Source organism: Sitophilus oryzae, unplaced genomic scaffold (genome assembly GCF_002938485.1).
Source record: "Sitophilus oryzae breed Bouriz unplaced genomic scaffold, Soryzae_2.0 scaffold_1442_pilon_pilon, whole genome shotgun sequence".
Taxonomy (NCBI): domain Eukaryota; kingdom Metazoa; phylum Arthropoda; class Insecta; order Coleoptera; family Curculionidae; genus Sitophilus; species Sitophilus oryzae.
The window spans coordinates 5,765,927-5,789,034 of record NW_022146107.1 but is presented as its reverse complement, the minus strand read 5'-3'; the positions used below and the strand labels follow the sequence as shown (position 1 = coordinate 5,789,034).

The following is a 23,108-nucleotide window of genomic DNA, read 5'->3' as shown; positions in this document are numbered from 1 at the left end:
CAGGCAGCTCGACGAAACGAGTAAACAAAGTGCCCATTACAAAATCAAAAAATGAAATAGGCATAATTTAATCAATATTACTAGTATCCTTCGTTTTAATCAACTAGTGCTTAGATTTTTTATGGAAATGTTCTAAAATTATAATTATGTACCTGTGTGTTATGTATTTCATAGAGGTGTATTTGTTTAGTCGGCTGTTTACAGTATTCCCCGATGGTGGCAGCACCGGCGAGGCATGCACCAAACCTATAGACAATTGACGAAAGAAAGGAAGACCTTAGACGGTTTTACGTATTTCTTGACATGAACACCACCGGCCGATATAATGCTATATATCAAGGGTGAGCAAGAAGTCGATTGCAATCGACCGGTCGATCGCAAGGCAAATTTGGTCGATCGCCGCGGAAATCCTAAGCAAGTAATTGAAGATGTTGAGGTAATTCCAGGACTTTTGGAAAAAATAAAGAAATTGTGGGATTAATAATCTTCACCTTTTAAAAAAGATTTAATTGTGAAAGGCATTAGCTAAAAAAATCGGATATTTCATATGGATCAAACGGCATTAGAAAGTGAAATTATGATTTACCAACTAATTTGATCTTCAAGCCTCAAAATTTGAAGAAGATATTTGGAAATATGTACACCGGGAAAATATTCCAGTAAACATTATTAATAATTATCCATGTTCTTTTAACTCTTCTTGACGTGAGTTTTTTGGCGCTTTAAATAATTATTGTTATTGTTATTTACAAAGTAAAGTAAGATGTACATTTTTGTTTCTATACTTTAGGATTTGGAATTAAGAAATGGTACAACAACTTATACATTTGTTTTTGTTATATATTTGTTATACAGTTGATAAAACGCTATCCTTGGAATGCTGCTATCAAAGTTGGGTCTGGAAATTTAATTTCTTTATGAGCCTATATGTCGAAAACTTAATAAATAATTTAAAGAAGGATAGAAAATAGTTTTGAATAGTTAGTTATCTACCCATACCTCGCTGAAATACGCCTTATGCTGAAACACAATGTATAAACATTGTATGCATTTCATATCACTTCCTCCCCTTAAACTACGCCTATGAGAAAAAGTCGATCGTGACACAATTTTGAGATAAAAAGTAGATCTCATATACAGAAAAGTCGGCCACCCCTGCTATACAGGGTTGTTCACCACATACGACACGGAGTATTGTAGCTAAACGATTAGATTTTTATAAATTTTAAGTTTTGGGTTCGTTGAAGGACTATTAGAGCTACAATTTAGAAATAATTTTAGAAGATACAGAGTGTCCCAAATAAGTAAAAAATGCTATAGTTGTAATTTTTTAAATGGAACACCCTGTATATTATTCTATTTTTAGATTCTACGATTGAAATAAAGGTAAATTTTATTAAGGTTTATCACACTTAAACCTTACCGTTTTTGAAATATTTTCAATTTTGTGAAATTGCAGTAAAAATTTTAAGGCTTCATTTCTCCAAGGGTATCAAAGTTTTTAATACTAAATATTTACTGAAGTTTATTTATTGATCAGTTATTGTGTTGCAATAGTAAAAATGATACTACCTTATAGAGAGTGTCTAAAATTTTATTTTAAATAATTACTAGTTTTAAACGGCAATCACTTGTTTAATTTAAATAGAACGCCCTGTATATTTTCGGAAAATCAGATGCATAATTTAATTGTCTATCAAACTGTATTATACTACTTTTTACCTATCCTTTCAAGTTTTCGTAGAAAATGCATTTTCTTATAATTTAGACCTCATTTATAAATATACCCATGGAATATTGACATTTTAGATTCTTTTTAAAGCAACAAATGTACAAAATATATAGGCTAGTAATATTATCATTTTTAACAAAATGATAATATTACTAGCCCATTTGTATGCAAAAAGAAAACTATTTAAATCTTCATAAAAGAGTATACCATTAATTAAATATACCAATATTTAAACAGTTTTTTTTTATTTTTTAATGAAATAAACAAACTATATCGACAATATTAGTATCTGTACTCTTTAAAAATTTGGTACATCTTTGAAAATAATCTAAAATGTCAGTATTCCATCGGTATATTGATAAATGAATTTAAAATTACAAGAAAATGCGTTTTCTACGGAAACTTGAAGCTATAGGTAAAAAATGGTATAATACAATTTGAGAGACCATTAAATTGTGCATCTGATTCTCATGAAATATACAGGGTGTACCATTTAAATTAAACAAGTTATTGCCGTTTAAAGCTAGTAATTATTTAAAATAAAATTTTAGACACTCTGTATAAGGTAGTATAATTTTTATTATTACAACACAATAACTGATCAATAAATAAACTTAAATATTTAGTATTAAAAACTTTGATACCCTTGGAGAAATGAAGCCTTAAAATTTTGACTGCAATTTCACAAAATTGAAAATATTTCAAGAACGGTAAGGTTTAAGTGTAATAAAATAACCTAAAAATAATATAAAATAACCTAAAATAAAGGTAAATTTGATAAAGGTTTAATAAACCTTTATCAAATTTACCTTTATTTTAGTCTTTACCTTTATTTAGGTTTAATAAACCTTTATCAAATTTACCTTTATTTTAGTCGTAGAAACTAAAAATGTAATAATATACAGGGTGTTCCATTTTAAAAAAATGCAACTTTGATATTTTTTATTTATTTGGGACACTCTGTATCATATAAAAATATTTTTAAATTGTAGCTCTAATAGTCCTTCAACGAACCCAAATCTTACAATTTGTAAAAATCTAATCGTTTAGCTACAATACTCCGTGTCGTATGTGGTGAACAACCCTGTATATGACTCAGGGCAACCTGTATCTTGAGAAAAATATTGTGAGAACTGTGAATTTTAGTTAGCCTACAGTCTGCTGCAACTTTGTGTATACATTAGCTTAACAGTGAGAAGTAATACCAAAAATTTTACCAAAACGTGTTTATTCTTAAACTAAAATAATACAACAAACAAATTAGGCAATAACACCCACATTTTTTTAATAACATCACAATATAAAATCACAATCTGTATAAATGCTGTATTTAATTTGATAATCAAATTGCACCTACCCTATTGACAGATATATAACATCGTTTAGAACTAAATAATATTTTAACATAAATATTTGATATATTTAAAAACATTCTGAAATAACAAAATTCGGCTAATATTAGATTTAATGCAAATAATATATTATAAATGCACCGTGTTTAATACTGATTTCTTTGGGCAAAATATAATAAATCATAGGCAATATCTTGTCACTTTTTTCTGAAAACTCTCTTCATTATTTTGTTTATAGAAAACGCTGATATTTTAATTCAGAAAACATTTAGAATATTAGAGATTCTCTATCTTGGAATTTTGTCTAGAAAATCCGCTTCAACGACCCTATCGATTTTTTCCAAAATCATATCCAATTTTTTATCCGACTGGCGATCTGTAAACAAATTATCGGTGGTCACTGTTTTACTACACTCACTCCTATGCCTATTTGAACAAGAACTAAGCGTTTTAAAGAAACTGTGAAGGTCTTCCAGTTGACTAATGCTGTTCCTGGTTAAAAGCAGTTCGTTTCTTTTCATTGGTAAAATGCCTATATGGGTATCGGCATATTTCCTATCCATTAATTCTGCTATTCTAACTACGTGCGGTGTAAACGAAGCTGTATGCGGAGTGCCTGATTTACGTATAAGATCGTCTCCCACAAATGCCCACCGATACCTTAAAAATTATTAATATAGGTGTGAACATTATCAATAGTAATAGTTTCTTACATCTGGAATTGTGGTAAAGTTGTAGCTGGCAATAATAGGGCTAGATCTAATAGTTTTGCAGTAGAGAGTTGTAATTTCAACCAATGAGGATGGCCGAGAGCATGAAGTCCATTGTTGCTATTTGTTGCCCAACTTGCATCCAGTGTAGACATCAACTTTATATGGGAACTGTTTTTAAATAGGTATTAGTTGTTGTACATCATATAGATTATTATTGAACTATTAAAACATTACATCTTATAATGTTCATAAAATAAATGTCGCATTTGATTTATACACGGTCTTTCTAAACCTTTCTGACAAAATAAAAGAGGCTAATCTTCAAGTGATTTTAAGAAGACGAAAAAGCGGTATACATTTTGTTCGAATGTTTGGTTAAGCTTCATTCAGAACCTCTACATTATAACAATATAACAAGAATAGCTCCCGTACATAGCGTTTAACGCCTTGGGAGTAGCCAGGTAACAGCTTGCCCTACAGGAGCCGTTCGGTATACAAGGAAGGAAATGTGGCTAGCACTACGCTTCAACCGCCTATTATTACCTCAGGATTGTGAATCCCAAGTACTCATTTAAGGCTGAGTCGACCTAGGTACCCAAACAATTTTTATTTTAATAAAAAATAATAAAAATTTTAATAAAAATAGTCGGCTGATGAAATGCCGGGTGTGGGATTCGAACCCACAACCTTGAGATTGGTAGACGAGAGCCTGTACCTCTACGCCACCGGGCACCTGTGTAAATAGTAGAATAAATTAGTGATTTCAATTAGCGTAGAAGTTTGTTTCTTTAATTTCAATGTAAGCATTCAGAACGTCAAAATTAGTGGTAATAAATTTCAATTAGAAGAAAAAGGTAACAACTCTAACAGCGCTTTCAGATGGAGCGGACCGTCCGCGTGTTTTTATATTAATGTGTTTATATGTGGCCGTCATCCAGACGGAGCATACGCGACCCATGTGAAATTATTCATATAAACTCATTGTACTTGCTCGAAGTCGCGGACGGTCCGCGCGGACGCTCCGCTCCATGAAAACGCTGTTAGTTAAGAGAAATTGTGGTTAGAAATGAAAACTGTATTGTTTCATAAGCTAATTATTAAATTTTCTCTATGGATACAATTGACTACCGCAAGTTGTTGCTATGATATTCTATTAATTTTAATTTTATTTTTTTAGACATTGTGAATGATCTTAAACTTTTAAGTATAGAGTATAAAGCCACTAATTTATATCACTAATTTCGAATTTGGAATGAGATTTTAAGCTTGATTCGGAACCTCGAAATTACTGGTTTCGATTAGCGAAGAAGTTCGTTTATATCATTTCAATGTAAGTATTCAGAATTACAAAATTAGCTAGTAATTTTCAAATAGTAGAAAAAGTTAACATACTTTTAACTTTTGCCACTAATTATACTTAAAAATTAGCCAGTACTGTCATTTTGGCCTTTGATCAATCTTTGATTATTATCCGTAAAGAGAAATTGTGGTTAGATATGAAAAGTTTATTGCATTATAACCTAATTATTAGCTTAAGGAGATTATTAGCTGTTAGGATATTCTATTAATTCTAATTGTATTAGACATTGTGAATGATATGTAAATTTTTAAGTATGAAGTGTAATTGAAACCAATAATTTATTCCACTAATTTCTGAATGAGGCTTTAGTCTTCAAAATACATACAGGGAGTTTTTTTTTAATTTTTATTTAAATATATTAGGGTTCAGAACCGGGAAATCCTGTTTCCGAAGCTATTCACTATTCAGCTTCCACATGTTCTTTTGAGCTATCAAGCCGGGACTCGGCACTCAAATTCCCGGTACTTCAGTAACAATATATAAAATAAACTATAATTATAAAAAGATCAATAAATACAACATGTTATACCGGGTGATGCATCTTTGTTGAAAACATAGTCTAGATTTTGTCTCCCCTGTTCATTTTACAGCGAAGTCGTAGAGGTTTTTTAAGGTCTGCCAATGCTGAATATACATGCGGAATTTGAACAATTTTGGATAAACCGATTTTAAGTAATTTTAGAAAAACTTCATCTATTTTTAAATTAAAACTGGTAACAATGCAAAACCAGGCAAATGCCGACGTAAGTTGTTATCTTATAATTTTGTCAATGACCAATTGTATTTTCTAAGCGTTAGGCTTTTGCCTCATTCGCATCAGTTTTAAATTACAGAAATGTATTTCGGGGACACTAACCCCAGAAAAATAACACAGTCAATAACTTCAGAATACGTAGACTTTTAAAAAACTTATTTACGACTTAACCGTAAAATTAATAGGAAGCATATTTGGACAGTTCAAAATTTGCATTGGATTTCCTATGTTTCCATCGATGCACCACCCGGTATATCACTGTACTAAAAGAATTTTTTCAAACAATAATTCTAGAAATAATCAGATTTTATTATTTAACGTTAGTGAATGTAATAAAGCAATATATGATAAGCTTAATGAGAGAACGTTTTAATAGGCAATATGTGTTAAGAATCCAATATATTAAATCATATATCACATTTTATGTTATGAACATAGTGTGAAGACAAACAAATAAAAAAACATCAAATTAGTAATATTAGAGGTAGGGATCAAAGGTGAACGCTAAATGTCTATATAGTGTGTGTTAAAAGAGTTATTTACCTGTTATTGATTCTGTAGAAACCAGGAAGCCCATCAAATAAAGCACAAAATAAATAATCTTGATTAAAATACATAGTAACTAGCAAATTATAAATATTTTTAAATACAAAGTAATCCAAAATTTCTAGTGATTCAATACATTAACGATTTATTTATATCAACAGAGAGAGAGAAATTAATTACCATAAACAGAATAACAGAGGACACAGGCTTTACAGATCATAAGAAAATAACTTGAGTTATAAAATGTTATTTTTAAAAATTATTTTTTATACTCTCAAATCACGAAGTTTCACACAAAAACTATGACATGCAGTTTGATAAACATTTCATATTTTAAGATGGTATGTAAAAGTGGCGTCCAGTGCAAATCAAAGCACGGTAGACAAAAATTGACAAAATAGTAAAATAAGTATAGCATAAGTCATTAATTAGGTAATCAAAATAATTATTTTTTAAATATATTGGGGATTTTCTTCAGATATGGCATCGCTGCACAGGACGCGCGACTCCGACAAAAACTTCGTACCTCCTTAAACCACTCGTACTTCCTTATTCTATCTCTTCCTTACACATTGGCCTTCCAGTCACTGGGGTCTGTAGAGTACGTGGAAGATTCACTAAGGGGCAACTTTTACCACCCCATAAGAGACGAAATATAAAGTAAATCCCCCCAGACCCCCTCGTCTTCGTGTAAATTATATGGAGTGCCTTTATGACTTTATGGTAGTAGTGGGAACTATCGAATGAATACTATAGAAACATTCGATAGTTGCAATTCATTCGAATAATTCGATAGTTAGTAAGAAAACATTCGTTGAAAACTATTCGAATAAAAATTATCGAATAGATCCGTCATCTGCCTTGAAATATTGTATTCTAGTAATTCGGTAGCAAAAACCATTCATTTATAAAATTCATTCATTTATAAAATTCATTTATTCGTCAGGATCGATTATAATAAAATATTAACTGAATTTTAGTTGTCGCCCGGCGACGTAGGTTTCTTTCCGAGAAACCCGATAGCTATGAAAGAAGCCGGCATCTTTGATTTTTTGCGGAGTCAGATATAGATAAGGACACATTATTTTTTTTATTGAGGTGCTAGTATTTACACAGAAAATACATTATGAAGGGCGCTGTTGCCATATTTTGGTATTAGTTGATATTAGCAAAGAATATTATTGTTTGGCTTTAGTTAGTTAGGGATAGTATGTCTATATATTCTGCTTTTTTTTATTAATATTCTGTTGTTACACTGCAATAATACTTGTTATTTTGGATGTAGGAAAATGATTTTTAATGTTTTTAAGCAAAGACTGGTTTAATAAATAATAATAACAGTAATAATTTGTTATACCTATTAACAACAAAATTTAAAATCATTTAATATAAATATTTTTTTTAAGTAGTAGCAAAATATAAACAACAAATTAGATGTCAAAATTATTTATATTAGATCCTATTTAAAAATAATATAGTCTCTAAATTTTTTGTGTGTGGCAACGTTAGTTTATTAAATAATAATTACAAAACTAATTTGTTATATTAACAACAAATTTTTAAATCATGAAATATAAACATTTATTAATTTTCTAAGCATGCAGTGTAATGAAAGGAAAATATAAATAAAAAATTAGAAATCAAAATTATTTATATTAGGTGCTTTATATTACTATTTAAAAATTATATTTACTTTTACTGGCATTTACTTTAAAAAATAAAGAAATATTTCTTCGCAAAAAACTACATGTAAGAGAATTAGCATAAACAAAATACAAACATCGTTAACTTTTTTTTTAAATTGGCACGTGTAAAACTTTCATTTTAATTTTCTCACCCCATAGTTTGAGTTCGATAACCCCCCATTTACTTAACCACATTACTTAAATATGATTATTAAGTTCAACTAATAAAATATAAAATTAAATAACTGAAAGATCGGGCTACGGAAAACCACACAAATTTTCGGAAAAATTTTGACCACCTGCACATGCACACAATCGTGAATAAATAAAATTAAAAAATAACTACTATTTTAGTATTTTAACTATTTTAATAAACGCAAAAATAGCACAGTATTTATACGGCGAAGTTATAAAAATTTGGAAGAACTAATAATGCCAGTGACGCATACAAAAATCAAACGAATACTAAATTTCATTTATCAAAAGCATTCGATAGGTAGTCGTGGCTCAACGATAACCATTTAGTCGCACGGCGAGGTTGTCACATATGCTTTAGTATACAAATGAATGAATGATTTTATTCGAATAAAACCATTCGATAGTTGAAATCATTCATTCATTAACCATTCGATAGTCTAATTCATTCGATAGTTCCCATCGCTACTTTATGGTAAATTTTATGTAGGAATTGCGCAGTACTCGAAAATTATTTTACGCAATCTCTAGAATTAAAATAAGATAAAAAATGCTTAATGCGATTTGTTGGATTAGTAATAAGTTATAATGTAAAGATATAAAAACAAATATTTTATTGTATTGTCTGGGGTGGGCAACACCTTTTCGCCTAGATTATTGCACGCCACTGATATACAACTCAAAATTTATTATAAACAATCGACATTTAAAAACGTTTAAAGTTCTTTATAATGTATCCTCTGTTATACAGGGTATTTAAAAAATGCACAGCCAAATTTCAGGTCAGGATTCCTCATCAAAAAATACGAAAAAAGTTCCTATAAACATCGGTCGGGAAAAGCATAGTTTTAAGTATACAGGATGTTAAAAATTAAAAAAAAATACTTTTTTATAATCATCTTAAATATCATTATTTTTTTAATCCCAATTATCCTTTTAATCCCAATTAGGTAGCGCTGAACATCAATGTTATAAATTGTTTTAGTTTGTTATCAAGTATTTCAATACTTCACTCTAGATGCAAATCGAAATTTAATTTTTAATTTTTCTAATGGGGTCCAGAGACCTCTCATAAATTGGTTGTATTTTTTTCTCGAACACAGTTCTAGATAGACATTTACCATACAAGAGAAAAAAAAAAGATTTATTTGCTTTTAATTGCAAAAAACTATTTTTTAAAAGTTTAACATCCCTACATCTTTAAAACTACGCATTTCCTTACCCATGTTTAGGGAACTTATTTCCAAATTTGTTGATAGGGAATCATCTCCTTATGAACATATAAACACATAAGAACTTATATTAAATACCTAAAATTGTTAATACCTTCTAAATTACTACACAATAATAAAATAGGATAAACTATTCCCAAATAGTTAATGAGATTAAAGCTTCTACACCACATTAAACAGTACAAAAGATGAATGTCTTACCTAAAATCCTCAGTGTCAGTTGTCAGTTCTTGTTCAATTTGTAGAAATACCTGTAACATTTCATTTATTATAATTGGCCAAAGGCTTGTAACATGTAGCGGGCTTATTCTGATAAGAATAACTCGAAAACAGAGAAACACCTGGGCCTGTATTCCTGGAGTGTTCAGTCTAAGGTTTGTCGTAAGTTGCTCTAAAAGAAAACCAATGTATATATTTTTTGTACAAATCTAATTTTGTTCATTATAGCTATGATATAAAATGACTAAGAAAGGAGACTAATATTTTTATCTCCGTGCATTAGAGACGGAATCGGAAATACCTTCTTTTGTCAGTTTTCTTTTACGTTTCACTTGGCACATCTGCATTTGACTTGAATTTTTGTGTATTTGTTATCGGATTTTATTTTATGTTGTTTCGGATCGGTTAGGAATGTTAGGATTAGGAGCGGTTCATGTTTCCGATCCTAACCCTAACATTAGTGCTAATCTCAAGAATATGAATCAACGTTAACGAACACTAACGGCCATGCTTCCCACGAATCGATCTTAACATTAGCCTTAGCGCTAACGGGTCCTAAGAAATAAGGGACATTTTATATTCTTAGGGCCAATGCTTAACAAAACTAATGGGTGATTTTTTTTTAGCTGAAATCACTTATAAAAAAACCCAAACACAAAATCAGAAAAAATTCTCTAGATTTATATGGTTTATTACTAGAATAACTGAAATCGGTTACATAAAAACATGTTAATTCTTTTACATTCTAAAGATTTGTTAAACATAAACACACAAAAAGCTTCTTGCAGAAATAGTGTTAACTTTAGAATAACTGATTTAGTTATGATTTTTATTCTTGCTTTTTCGCATTTAATTTTTAACAAATTTAATAACTAATAAGATTGATTGACTCAACGCGAAAAAAAACAACAAATTATTGAGTATGTGCATACATATACATATATTTTATTTATCTGTCTATATTTTAACCCATTTAAAACACGATTGGAAGGCCACCGATGGATTTTAAATGGGTCATATTAAAGTAACATCCCGATCGCGCTAATTTTGTGTATGCGCCCCTTTCTCAGCCTCTTTATTAATTTTACAGCTTAAAATCTATAGAGTGTCATACCTTGTATTTCAGGCATATATTTTGCATATTGATCAATTTCACTGCAGAATATCACATATGCGAGTCTTTTTAATAATTGCGCTTTTTGTTCATGCTCCTGCTCTCTAGACGAAAAAATACCCAGCGTTCCACTAGGTGTTATTGAAACACGATCTAAAAAATACAAATATTTAAAAACTCGATTACAGAGTCAAAATGAATCTCACTCATTAAATCTCTGAAAGTGGTATTGTCATGGGTCATCAAATTATCAACTATCACTCTCCAGTACTTTAGACATGAGTGATCCATTTGGAAGAGAGTGTTGTCCAATAGCAAATCAAAAACGTCCTTTTTCCAGGCTTTTCTTGTGTACTGATAACTACTTAGGCTCGATAAAAGTTTGGAGCACGCAGTAAAACTAGACATATTTTTAATTGTATGCGTTCTCAAATAAGGTACTATGTTGCACATTAGTGAAGCTAATATGTTATTCACTTTGTCTTTTTCAGACGAACCGAAACAAATATCTAAAATAGGAGCTAAAATTTCTGCTAAAACCTAAAAGAAAACATTAAACTGTTAAAACAGTAAAAATACATAAAATTATTGATATAATATCGAAATTGTGTATAAAAATGTAAATACATATAGGGTGGCGCACCTCATTCGCCTCGGTTGATTATACGAAAACGGAAAGATGTAGAATCAATTTTTTTATGGGTATATGAAGAGAGACAATGTGCATAATTTAACATTATTTTCAAATGTACAAGGTGTGTCAGAACTAAGATCCATACCAAAGTGTTTTATTTTTTTTTCTTATGGAACACCCGGTATTTTATTTCATTTTTGGATCCTTGGGCATAAAATAAGGCATTTATTATAAGGGTTTAATATGTTTAAATGCTTTGGTTTTTGAGATATTTAAAGATATTTAAATATGCATGCTGTAATAAAAACAATTATTGTCAACACACTTTACATTACCTTTCAAAGTTAATTATTGTGCTGACTTTGAAGCCAGAGAAATAAACTTTTCTAAAAAAATGTATTGCTTCCTTAAATGTATACAGGGGTATCAAAAATTGCTGATCTATTTAAAATATATATTATACATAAAAACTTCGTGATTTCAAATACCTATAAAAATTATCTTTGTTTTTATATTAAGTTTGTGTGTTTTATATTTACATTAGTTGTCTGAGGATATAACCACAGATTAGGCATCCTATAAGTATACAGATAAAAATCTTGTTCCTAATTCGTGGTACGAAAATTGTGTTTTTTGTGACGATGAGCAAACAAGTAAATTTTCTTGTGCGCAAAAATAAACTCCCGTTTAAACAGCGTAATAACTGGGCCGGTCACAAGGCCGGTCAGGCGCTGTGCACAATTTTAGAGGCCATAAGTGGTCGTGCTTGTGCGCAAAATAGTAACCTAACTAGTGCGCGACTCCGAAAATTGGAACCACGAAAAACAATGCTACTGACGATAAGTTTATAATCTGTATAATCTGTTATATAACTAAAAAAGCTACTTACCAATTGGGCTTGTACACTGTGACTAGAACTTAATACTATATCAGCGGAACCACCATTTACAATACTGGACTCTGGAATACTATCTTCATCATGTTCTCTAACGGCGTAATTTCTCCTTAGCCATGTGGTCTGTTCCAGACAAGATCCACAAACTTGGGAGACACAGTCTATCAACTGAAATATTATACTTTAATAACGTAAATATCATTAATTTCAGGTTATTTACTTTTGCAGTGACGTCTTGTAAATCTTTCTGGTCTTTCTTCTCCTCCAATGGACAACATTTAATCATCATTTCATGTAAAATAGCTGCTAATAAGAATTGCGCAGGAGGAGTTAGCGAATTTACTTCTCTGATAAGAGACAACAAAGATCCCCATGCTTCTGAGAGCTGAGTGGCCGATGCATTACGCATATAACTATAAATTGAAAAATATAACTAAAAAATATAACTGTCTATATCTATATTCTCTCGTTTAAGAGACCGACCTGGTCATCCTGAACAGAAGGCTTTAATTTTTAATATGAAGCCCTAATAGAAATTTAAACGTGTTAAAAAGAGATAAAAAGTGTGCTGATACATTTCTCTCTATGCGGTATTGCCGGTTTTCCTCTAAAATATTTAATAATGATCAATAAAGCGTTTCGGGTATTCATGTAGTAAGAGTTAGACAAGTAGTTAGTTAAATATCAATATTTAGAGTAATTACGCTTCAGTTCTAATGTCTCACACGGCCCAGCTACGTCAAAGACATTAGATGATACGAGGGTATGGACGGTGGAACGTTTAGAAACTTTATCCAGCTGTTGTTCCATAGCAAGAGTGTAAAATCTATTGAGACGCACCGGTCATTCACGCCAGAAAGAGGCCGGCTGAGAACGGATATATTGTGAGTAAGAGTCGATTTAGGCACTCGTCAAGTCGGTAGGCGATTAACTATATGGGCGAGGACCGTGGTTCGTATTCCGCGTAAACAAAGTAGGCCACATTAGTGATAGCAGCAAAAAGGAGAAGTTAACTCAGTTTAAACTTAATATACCACATAACAGTTTACATTTTGTCGGTTGAAGCTACGCCGCTTAATTCAATTTTGATTTTTCACTCCTTAATCTTAAATCACGCCTAGCGTTGGTAGAAACTGGCAACCCTGCATTTTTTGTATCTCTGTCTTGCTCAATAAAATACAGACCACCGGTTTAGAATGATTAGGCCGGTACCTATAAACTGGTTTATGTTTACATGCATAAAATATATTATGCTTTAAGTAAAATAGATTATGCTTTAAGTAAAATAAGAATGTGTGGACGACTAGGCATGGCAAACGACGTTTCTGAAATATCGATGGTTGAATATGACTGAAATATCACTGTTGTAAACTATCGATGTATCGACATTTTTAGCACTTTAAAAAGAAAAACTCTAAAAACTAAATAAACTGCTCTGGTTATGGAAAAATTCTATAATTATGAGAGCCGCATTTCTGTTTTATTACATTCAAATAAAAAAATAATTTAAAATATGGATGTGAGAGATCTTTGCGACGTTTGCATCCCTGTGGACGAAAGAATAGGATAAAAGGTCAGAATATATTTATTCAAAAATGATAACGTTCTAATTTATTACCGTAAGATCCTTTCCTAATTCCTAAAATATTTAATAATCCGAATCGTCTTATTTCGCGAATCGGACTATATATCGAAGTACTCTTCGGGTACTTCTTATAAAATATACAATTTCAACATTTTATAAAGCGCGTTGAATAAAAAAAACTTACCAATAAAATAACTCTAATACTGAAACATCCAAACAAATATCCGAACTAAGACCTTCACAAGGAGGAGGGTTCTTTATCACAGCAGTTACAGTTTGTACTAAATTATCCAAAGGAATAACTCTTATGGCGGAAATCAGATACACTAAATTATTCTGTCCAACAGTAGGCTCCGGTATAACCTAAAGAACAATCATTACTTATTTTAGGAAGAGAGGTACACTGAAAACTTACAGCTTTAAAATTAGAGAACGGGTTTCTTCTTTCGTACCAAGCGACGCCTACGGCAGCCAAAAAACTAGCACCATGGTGAACAGCTATTGGACTTAGAAACTCTAAAAGTTGTTGCTTTACAACTTTAGAATTTCCATATACACTGTTGTAGTCGCTTTCTATACCTTTAATTCGATTAAAATTAGCGATATAATTGCTTTCATAATATGTTGTAAATGTACCATACCTACAATAGTTTGCCAAAGTTTAGCTACACTCGAAATAATCCTAGGCATATGACTCAAAATAGTTTTACGCGCGTGTTGATAATAGTCCGAATTCTGTTTTGTGGACGAGTTCAAATCCGAACTTAATGGAGAAAAAAATACATTAACTAAGTTATTTAGTATTTCTCCAGGATTAGTTACAACAGGTGTGGTAGCAGAGGCAGGTACATTTTGGTTTACAGTCTGTGACGGATCCAGAAGGCAATAGTGACAAAGTATTGTCAGAGATTCCAGTTGAGTTACAGTATAATCCGACCCTAGTTCAAAATCATCTAAATCAGGCTTTTTGTAGTTTATAGCTATGTCTTCAATATTATTGCAAATCTATAAAAAAAGTATTAGAATTATAAAGTTGTTGAGAGAAATCTGAATTGTAGTTTAAAAATACAAGAAACTTTAAATACTACTCTATTATATACTAATATTACATTCTAATTATAATTAAAATGTTATTAATTATCTCGATTTACCTGGTGTATGACGCTCAAAGAAATTTGCTTCAAATTATCGCCAAAATAGGGCAAACAACAAGTGACCATATTTAACCATTTTTCATGTAAATTCCTAATATTCTGATTTCGTAAAGCACTTAATATTGCTGACAAAAATATCTGCTGCTTGGGTATTAGAACTGTAGGAGAATAATTTAAATGCTCCCCACTCATTGAGCTGGCCAATGGTTCTGGTGTAGGCTGATTTGCTGACTTAGATGATGGAAATACGGCATGTTCCAGAATAATTAATGAATGAATTAACCTTAAACAAAAAATATAGAATTTAGTACATAGTTCTAAACGGTGATTAGAATATAGTCAGTAAATCAAAAATATCTGTTTTTTTATATCTTTGATTTACTGAATTTATTCAAAGTTAGAAAACCACACTAGTGTAAATTGCATAAAACCTACCTTAGTAATTGAATTTGAAACGATTCTACATGTTCTCCAGTCCTGTTTTCACTATTACACAATTGAAAATTGTTGAAAAGTAAAATATCCTCAGCAAAAGTCATATCTTCATCAAAATCGCGTACCGACATCAGAAGGCAAGGCAATAATATTTTTTGTATCTTACACTTAACCAACAAATCCGCTATGTAACTAGCAAAACCTTTATTTGAATTCTCTTCAACCATTGATATAAGGTTTTCAATTATAACATTTAATATATCAAAACTTTCTAAGTGGATTTTAATATTATGCTCTAATTCGTCTATAATGGGACAGGAATCTTCATAAAAGGGGAAAAAAGTTCGTATAAAATTTAGACAAATGGACAATATGACGTCAAGAAACATATATCCTCTGTAAAAGTTGATGTATTCTTGACCGACTTCGCCGCTAAAACCATTTCCCAAATAGCTCTTCCTATGTCTAGCCAATAAATATAGCACGTCATTATTCTTTAGGTCCTTGATACCACTGGTTGCAGAACATTTAATAAACAATTTGGGGTTACATAGTATACAGCCTTTTAATGTTTGCAAAGCATAAATCACTTGATTTGAATCAAATATTTCGTAATATAAACATAAATGCGAATGTATGGGATAAAGAACAAAGTTTTTCGAATTACAAGTATTAATTTTGTTCCTTAAATCTAAATCAGTTGGTCTGCTAGGCGTGCACGACCGTAAATCACAATCCTTATCGATTTCTTTACAAACTCTTTCCAAAATTTCATTTAAAATAGTGGATACAATGGCATGTTCTTCACCTTTGCCATTGAAAAAATCTTCGGCGCTTTTACTGATCTCCAACTCGCAATTTAAGTTCGCAGAATCCGATATACAATATGACCAGCTCTGTACTAACGAATTTTCTATATCGTCGGGCTGGACGTTGCTTTTTTCATCGAAACTTCTTGATTTAGATAACTTTACTGCCTTTATTCCATCCGATATTGGTTCAATACTTTCTAGTAAAGATTTTGCACTATTGTCGACAAGGGCATTGAGGATTTCTGACTGTTTTTTTTGTTTTAAAGTATTATATCCACTGTCCCTCTCACCTATAGATATATTTAAAGTTCTTAGGTAATATACTGGGTGCAAACAAAATCGTTGCACAGACCGCCATTACATTTTTATTAACTAAATTTTAAAGTTGCGTGAATATGTTTACATATTGATATGTATAAAGCTACACGCACACTGGTGCGATCACGGCCGCGATCACGATCACGATCAGGGCAGCGATAACATGAGCGATCATTCTAGCACACACCAACGGGGTCGCGTTCACCGCCGTACCTATATGTAGTGAGCTATCCTGTAGGTATACATACGTACAAATTAAAAATGTGAATTATGTATACCGAAAATAAAACATTCTTAAATATTTACTTAAACTTAAACAATAAAAATGTATACATAATATATACTATCCAATTCAATTGCAACTCCAATTGTCTCAAAACTTTTGATTTTTAATTCTATTATTTTTGTAACTTGGATCGGATAAATCATATAGAATTTTGTGTATTTTTACGAATTTTTACAGCCTTAATTAGCTGCTCTGTTACCTCTTATTTAACATTTATAAATTGCAACAAGAAAAAACACACAAAATATCGGAAAATTCCTATCAGTTGGGTCGCGATCACGCGATCAAACTCGACAAGCTGAATCTGATCGCCACCGCAGAATAGAACGCCGCCAGGCCGCTTCGTCTCCAAACCCCGATCGCGCCAATGTGAAATGGCTCATATGTATTCTTCAGCAACGTTTGGCCGCGGCCGCGTGGAGATCGTGATCGCGGCCGTGATCGCACCAGTGTGCGTACACCTTAAGCAATTTTCAATTCTTTTTTCAGATTTTTCAATAGAACAATTGAACAGACTTTCAGTTTAACCGGAAGTGGGCAGAAACAGAGAATTTAAAATAAGAAATTAAAACCTTGCCTTAGATATTTACAAAGAGCTTAAAATTTTCGTTGCAACAATGTAATTTCAATGCTGGTATTATATTTTCAAAATGGTGGCGTATAACGAGTTTTATTCCAAATTCAAGTTGGTGGAATTGTGCAATTACTAATAACAATCACGTCAAACTATTTTCTTGATATTTAATTGAGTTGTCAAATTAAGTAATTTGTTATAAAAAGCACTTTCAACTTGCGTTGAAAATGTCAAAATTAGTCTCAAATTTACTGCAAATTTAAAACGGAAAGTGAGAAATAATAGGAATTAATAAGTGTGTATATATTTTTGTTAATATCCCTCTGATTTTTCAATAGCCAACTAAGATAGTTCATAGTAAGCTAAAAAAATACAGGGTTTAAAGAAGGCATCCATTCTTCTCAAAGAGACCTGGTTTAAATTAAAAAGAACTATAAAGACTCAAAGTCTCGGTCTCAACGTTTATATTAAATTAAACAGTGACACGTGTTTTCTTCCAGTTAAACTGGAAGTGATGTAACTATTTTTTTTAATGTAAAATGTCAGTTCATCGGAACTGATGTTCATCGGAACAGTATATTGTATTCGTATTTACCAAATTTATACGACAATGAAATAGAGGTCAATAGCTGGCCATACATACAGAGGTTGATCTGTCGATTATAATTGCCACGGATAAGGTTTTATCTGTCATATATTAAACTGTTGTCATCCACTAACGTAGATTAAAAATTCGCGGTTAATTCTTAGAGATTGATCCGTCATAGGGAACACCGGGCGTTAGTGGGCGAATGCCGTAGATTTATCTGCCGTTTGAATCGAAACTGTGGAATTTCGAATTCGCGAAAGTTTTGTACACGGTTTGATAATCGGTGGTATAACAAGTATGCCTATACGTATGCTTTAAATGTTTTGTGGAAGGCAAAAAGTAGTTCTGTGTTGTGGAATAATTATTAATATGCAAATAATTGAAAGTAGTGCTGTAAAAAAGACGTTCAAAGTGGATTAAAAGTTATTTGCTGAAGAAAAAAAAATTGAGCCATAATCTTCTTTTAAAAGAATTAAAAGAAAATGGTCTAGACGATTTTAAAAATTATTTGAAAATGGATATTGATACGTATGAGCTTTTGTTTAGTTTAGTAAGATAGGGTCTCACATTGCAAGATGCTCCAATGAGAGCAGCAATAGGGCCAGAGGACCGGTTAATGGCCACCCTTCGTTTTCTTGCAACGGGAAGATCATATGAAGATCTAAAGTTTTCAACATGCGCCATAATATTCAACAAATTAAACTTGTCTTTGAACATAGACATGTTGACTACCTTGTCGCACTAAAACTTTTCAAATATTTATTTAAGAAAACTATCTGTTAATGGGCAACGACGGATTTAACTGGTATGGTGTAAACTGACATTCAAGTCTGGACCAGTTAAGACAGGCGCGCTCCTTCCCATTAATTAAAAGGTAAATATGCCGGTTTAATCTGCGCCGTTCCAAACCTACAGATCAACCTCTGTGTGTATGAAACGATTTTTTTGCGACTAGACATTTTCTTGAATCTCGTATTAATTACTTACCTGTATTTGAATCTGATTTTTCATATGTTTTGTCAACTGAATCATCAATACTAATAGTGTTATCACTGCTGGATAAGCTCTCTGAAGAATTATGAGAATCTAGCAATGAATAAGATCCTTCCAATCCATGCGGATAAATCTCTTTAGAACTTAATGGATTTATAATCACTTTAACATTTCCTTTGGAATGCTTATCTAAGCTAGGCGAGACGTTATAACCTTTAAAATCCTTATTTTTTGCTGTGATGAAGTTGTTAGTATCTTCAACTAAACTAGTAGTCATGTTGACGGCCGAAGCAAACTTTTTTCCTGGCTTTGAAAACGCAAACCACTTCTTTTTCGGCGATTTTGGTCTAGTATTTTCTGTAACATGATACATAATGTTACCATTTACGCTACTAACAGCGTAGACTTTTTTAGAATGAGATTCTTCTTTTTTCTGATTATCTTGATTGACATTATCTTCTAAGGTATCCCCGTCGCGGATGTTTATGTGTCTTATAGAAACTCTGGCCGTATTTGAAGAGAGAAGTCTAAACAATATGGGTGTTAATATTCTAGAAATATCTCCATGCAAAAGGCAGTGATTGAAGAATGATTCTGAGAGTAATTGCAGTGTAGGTTTTTCTTTATTTTGAAGCATGTCTAAGACTCTTAATAAAGATCTAAAACAAGTATTCTATTAAATTCTTGTAAATATAAACCATACCTTTAATACCTGTCAAAATTTCTAGTACTACATTTATTCGGCGGCAGTTTAATGTTTAAATCACGACCTAAATGCCACAGAAGAAAAAACTGCTTAATATACTTCGGATTTATATTATCATTTGTAAGATATTTTCCAATTTCTTGTTCCACAAACAATTTACAGTCAAAAGTATTATGGATTTGATAAAGTAATGTAACACACACCATTAACTGATTTTGATTCTTAATGATACCAAGAAGCCTCCATAAAATTTTTGACATTTCCTGTAAAAACAACACATACATAAAAATAACGATATACTATGATATAGAGGTACATGACGCAAATGTCATTATAGCAATCAGAGATATAGAAGGGATAGCAATCAAAAAATTATTAGATTATAACCAAATATTAAATCAAAAATGCAATGGCTAAACACCTGTCGGCCGTATTGTTAATATAAAAGAAATACCGTCATACAGCGGCATGATATTTCTATATCGGATGCGTCTTGAAAGTGGCTCACCCCTATAACTGTTTTATTTTTTCAAATAAAAAGAACGAGATTTGGTTGGTAGATTTGGTATGTCTAGTATATGACATAAATTAGGATTGATTGACGTATTCAATTCTTTTCGGTCACTTCCTGTTTCACCGGAAATTACTATAATTTTAGATTTTTAAATGGCACTCTCGGTATATTTCTACTTTATTCAATAGAAAATGACACTCTAAGTAGAATGACATATCATATGTCAACTTTTGACATTTTTGCTTTAAAAAAAAATCGTATTTTAAATATCAATCTAGGCTGTGTTAAAAACACTAATTTTTAATCAAGGAGCTTTGGAAAAATAGATTTGATTGTCTAATGTGTTTCGTGTCTTATCCTGGCCGGTTAAAAGATGTCCAAATCGTATTTTTAATTATATCCCAATTTTTTTAAATGCAACGAGGGTGACTCATTATTATATTTGGAAAAAGCATTTTTTAAGAATAATTTGATACCATGCACTTGGTATTTCGAGTCAAATTGTAGTTATGAACCGCATGTTACAGTTTCAAATAAACCATATGCGAAAATGTCAAAAGTTGATATAATATGATGTCACTTTCAAAACCAATAATGACCAAAAAAGTTGTGGTTATTTCCGGTGAAACAGGAAGTGATTAAAAACAACTGAATACGTCAATCATACCAAATCTCATTTTTTAATCGTACCATTTCTCATAGGGAATCTCCCTACAAGATGGCACATGTTTTTTGAAAGACCCTGTATTCAAATTAAAAACTTACCTCAATTACGATAGTGTTCTCTTCTATGTAACTCACATGCCGATGATCCAATATACCAGTAATAATTATATTTTTGTTGCCTTCCAATTTATTACCAAGGTTCTGATTTTTGGATAAACTGCACACTTCAAGCAGAGTGTTCATTGCTGTAATCTGGATTTCTCTAGTAGAAGATTTACAACATGCCGAAACTACGAGAGATTCGAGCCAAAGAGGCAACTTCATTTCTCGAAAAGATGTTAACAAATTAGGAAATGCGCAGAATTCTAGTAATAAGTTGGATGCTACGCTCATACAATTTTCATAGTCCGATTTTAAATCTTCCACATGACGAAAGGCTGTTAATATTTCGTTTTTAATTTTTACTGTATAATCCACTGGGCCAAAGTCGCTATCGTCATTTGACATTCTATTGTCTAATAGTTTTTGTAAGCATTTTATCCTTTGATTTCTGTCGCACGTTAACGATTTGAAAAATTCTTTAATATCAGTCTTTGGAAGGATCTTTGATTGAATGAACGCTACATAGAAGGTTTTATACTCTTCAAGACACTGCACGAACTGTTTGTTTTCATACTTTGTTTTCGTAATAGCGACTGGAGTACTTTCCTTCGATGATGGCTCAGAAGTTTCATCCGTACTAAGAGTTACTGTTTCATCCCCTTCGTTTTTAATTTCGGAAAGTTTGGAACTGGATTTTGATTTCTTATTCTTGGATTTTTTCTCTATTTTTGGGCTAGTTTTATCTTTCTTCTTTAGGAATTGATTACTATACGACCTAAATTGGAGAAGTAAAATAGAATCAATATAAAAAAAGTTGTCCTAAAAGTAAAAACCACAATAAAATTAATAATTTCCAAATAAAAAAATAATTTTTGGCATCTATTTTTTTTTTCATCGAGTTTAAATTTTTTAATTATTAAAATATTCCCAAAATGTTAAAAAATCTATATTTTTTAAAGTCTCTAGCCAAGTCTCTAGGCATTTTTACAAACTGCTCCCACGACAGTTGTTGCGAACTGTTTTTTATATGTATATACACACATTGTATACACGGTGGTCCGAACTGTATTCCGGAAATTCCGCGTATTCTCCAGATAAAAATAAGTAAAAAAGTTCATATAAATGTATGTCCTAAAATGCTTAGTTTCGGAAATACAGGATGTAGAAATTTCATTTTTATTTCGACTTTTTCCAAATAATTTCTGAAGTAACGTCAATATTTGGATGAAAATTGGTATCTGGGAGTTTTTTGACATGAGAAATTTGATTTTGATGTCAATATGACTCTCATTTATAGAGGGCGCCACCTACATGTGTTTTAACTGTTTTGAAGAGCAATAACTTTTCGACGGTACTTGTATAAAACTACTGACTAAAAAAATATACATTTCTATGACTTTTTACGTAAAAAATGTCTCTTGGTAAAAGTCGCTACGAGCAACCGTTCTCAAGATATTTAAAATGGCAATACATGTCATTATTGACAAAAAATAAGCACACGTTGAATAGAGTTATTTGACTGAAATAATAAATTTTAATTTTTTTAAATTAATCATAAATTTTTCTGTGAAAAAATGATTATTAAACAATTTCTGTTGAACTTTTGGCACAAAAAGATTTCAATTTTAAGATTTCAGTCTAATAACTATTTGGTCAATATGTTTAATTTGTCAATGATGACAGGTATTGATAATTTCAATTTCAAATATCTCGAGAACCATTACTCGTAGCTCAAGTTTTACCAAGAGACCTTTTTTATGTAAAAAAAGTTGTAAATGTATATTTTTTTTGCTCAGTAGTTTTATACAGGTATGGATGAAAAGTTATTACTCTTCAAACCAGTTAAAGCATATGTAGGTGGCGCCCTCTACAAGTAGGAGTCATATTGACATGAAAATCAAATTTCTCATGTCCAAAAACTCCCAGACACCAATTTCATCCAA

At 31.3% G+C, this 23,108-nt stretch overlaps 1 protein-coding gene across 3 annotated transcripts in view; it reads right to left on the bottom strand.

Annotated features, from left to right (window-relative positions):
• Positions 1 to 2,992: 2,992 nt before the first annotated feature.
• LOC115877120 (protein dopey-1 homolog) overlaps positions 2,993 to 23,108 on the bottom strand; it is a 51,169-nt gene continuing 31,053 nt past the window's right edge. The window contains exons 7-22 of one of the 3 annotated variants that reach the window (XM_030893231.1): positions 21,163 to 21,940; positions 19,890 to 20,146; positions 19,172 to 19,836; positions 15,606 to 16,707; positions 15,168 to 15,453; positions 14,658 to 15,021; positions 14,432 to 14,595; positions 14,201 to 14,379; positions 12,652 to 12,844; positions 12,426 to 12,599; positions 11,109 to 11,442; positions 10,903 to 11,055; positions 9,771 to 9,960; positions 6,455 to 6,466; positions 3,798 to 3,965; positions 2,993 to 3,744 (exon numbers count right to left, since the gene is read on the bottom strand). In XM_030893231.1, the coding sequence (XP_030749091.1) occupies positions 3,372 to 3,744; positions 3,798 to 3,965; positions 6,455 to 6,466; positions 9,771 to 9,960; positions 10,903 to 11,055; positions 11,109 to 11,442; positions 12,426 to 12,599; positions 12,652 to 12,844; positions 14,201 to 14,379; positions 14,432 to 14,595; positions 14,658 to 15,021; positions 15,168 to 15,453; positions 15,606 to 16,707; positions 19,172 to 19,836; positions 19,890 to 20,146; positions 21,163 to 21,940 (5,392 nt within the window). In that variant the 3' untranslated portion in view covers positions 2,993 to 3,371. The remainder of the gene's footprint in view (positions 3,745 to 3,797; positions 3,966 to 6,454; positions 6,467 to 9,770; positions 9,961 to 10,902; positions 11,056 to 11,108; positions 11,443 to 12,425; positions 12,600 to 12,651; positions 12,845 to 14,200; positions 14,380 to 14,431; positions 14,596 to 14,657; positions 15,022 to 15,167; positions 15,454 to 15,605; positions 16,708 to 19,171; positions 19,837 to 19,889; positions 20,147 to 21,162; positions 21,941 to 23,108) is intronic. The other 2 variants (XM_030893232.1, XM_030893233.1) reach the window with 2 other exon arrangements.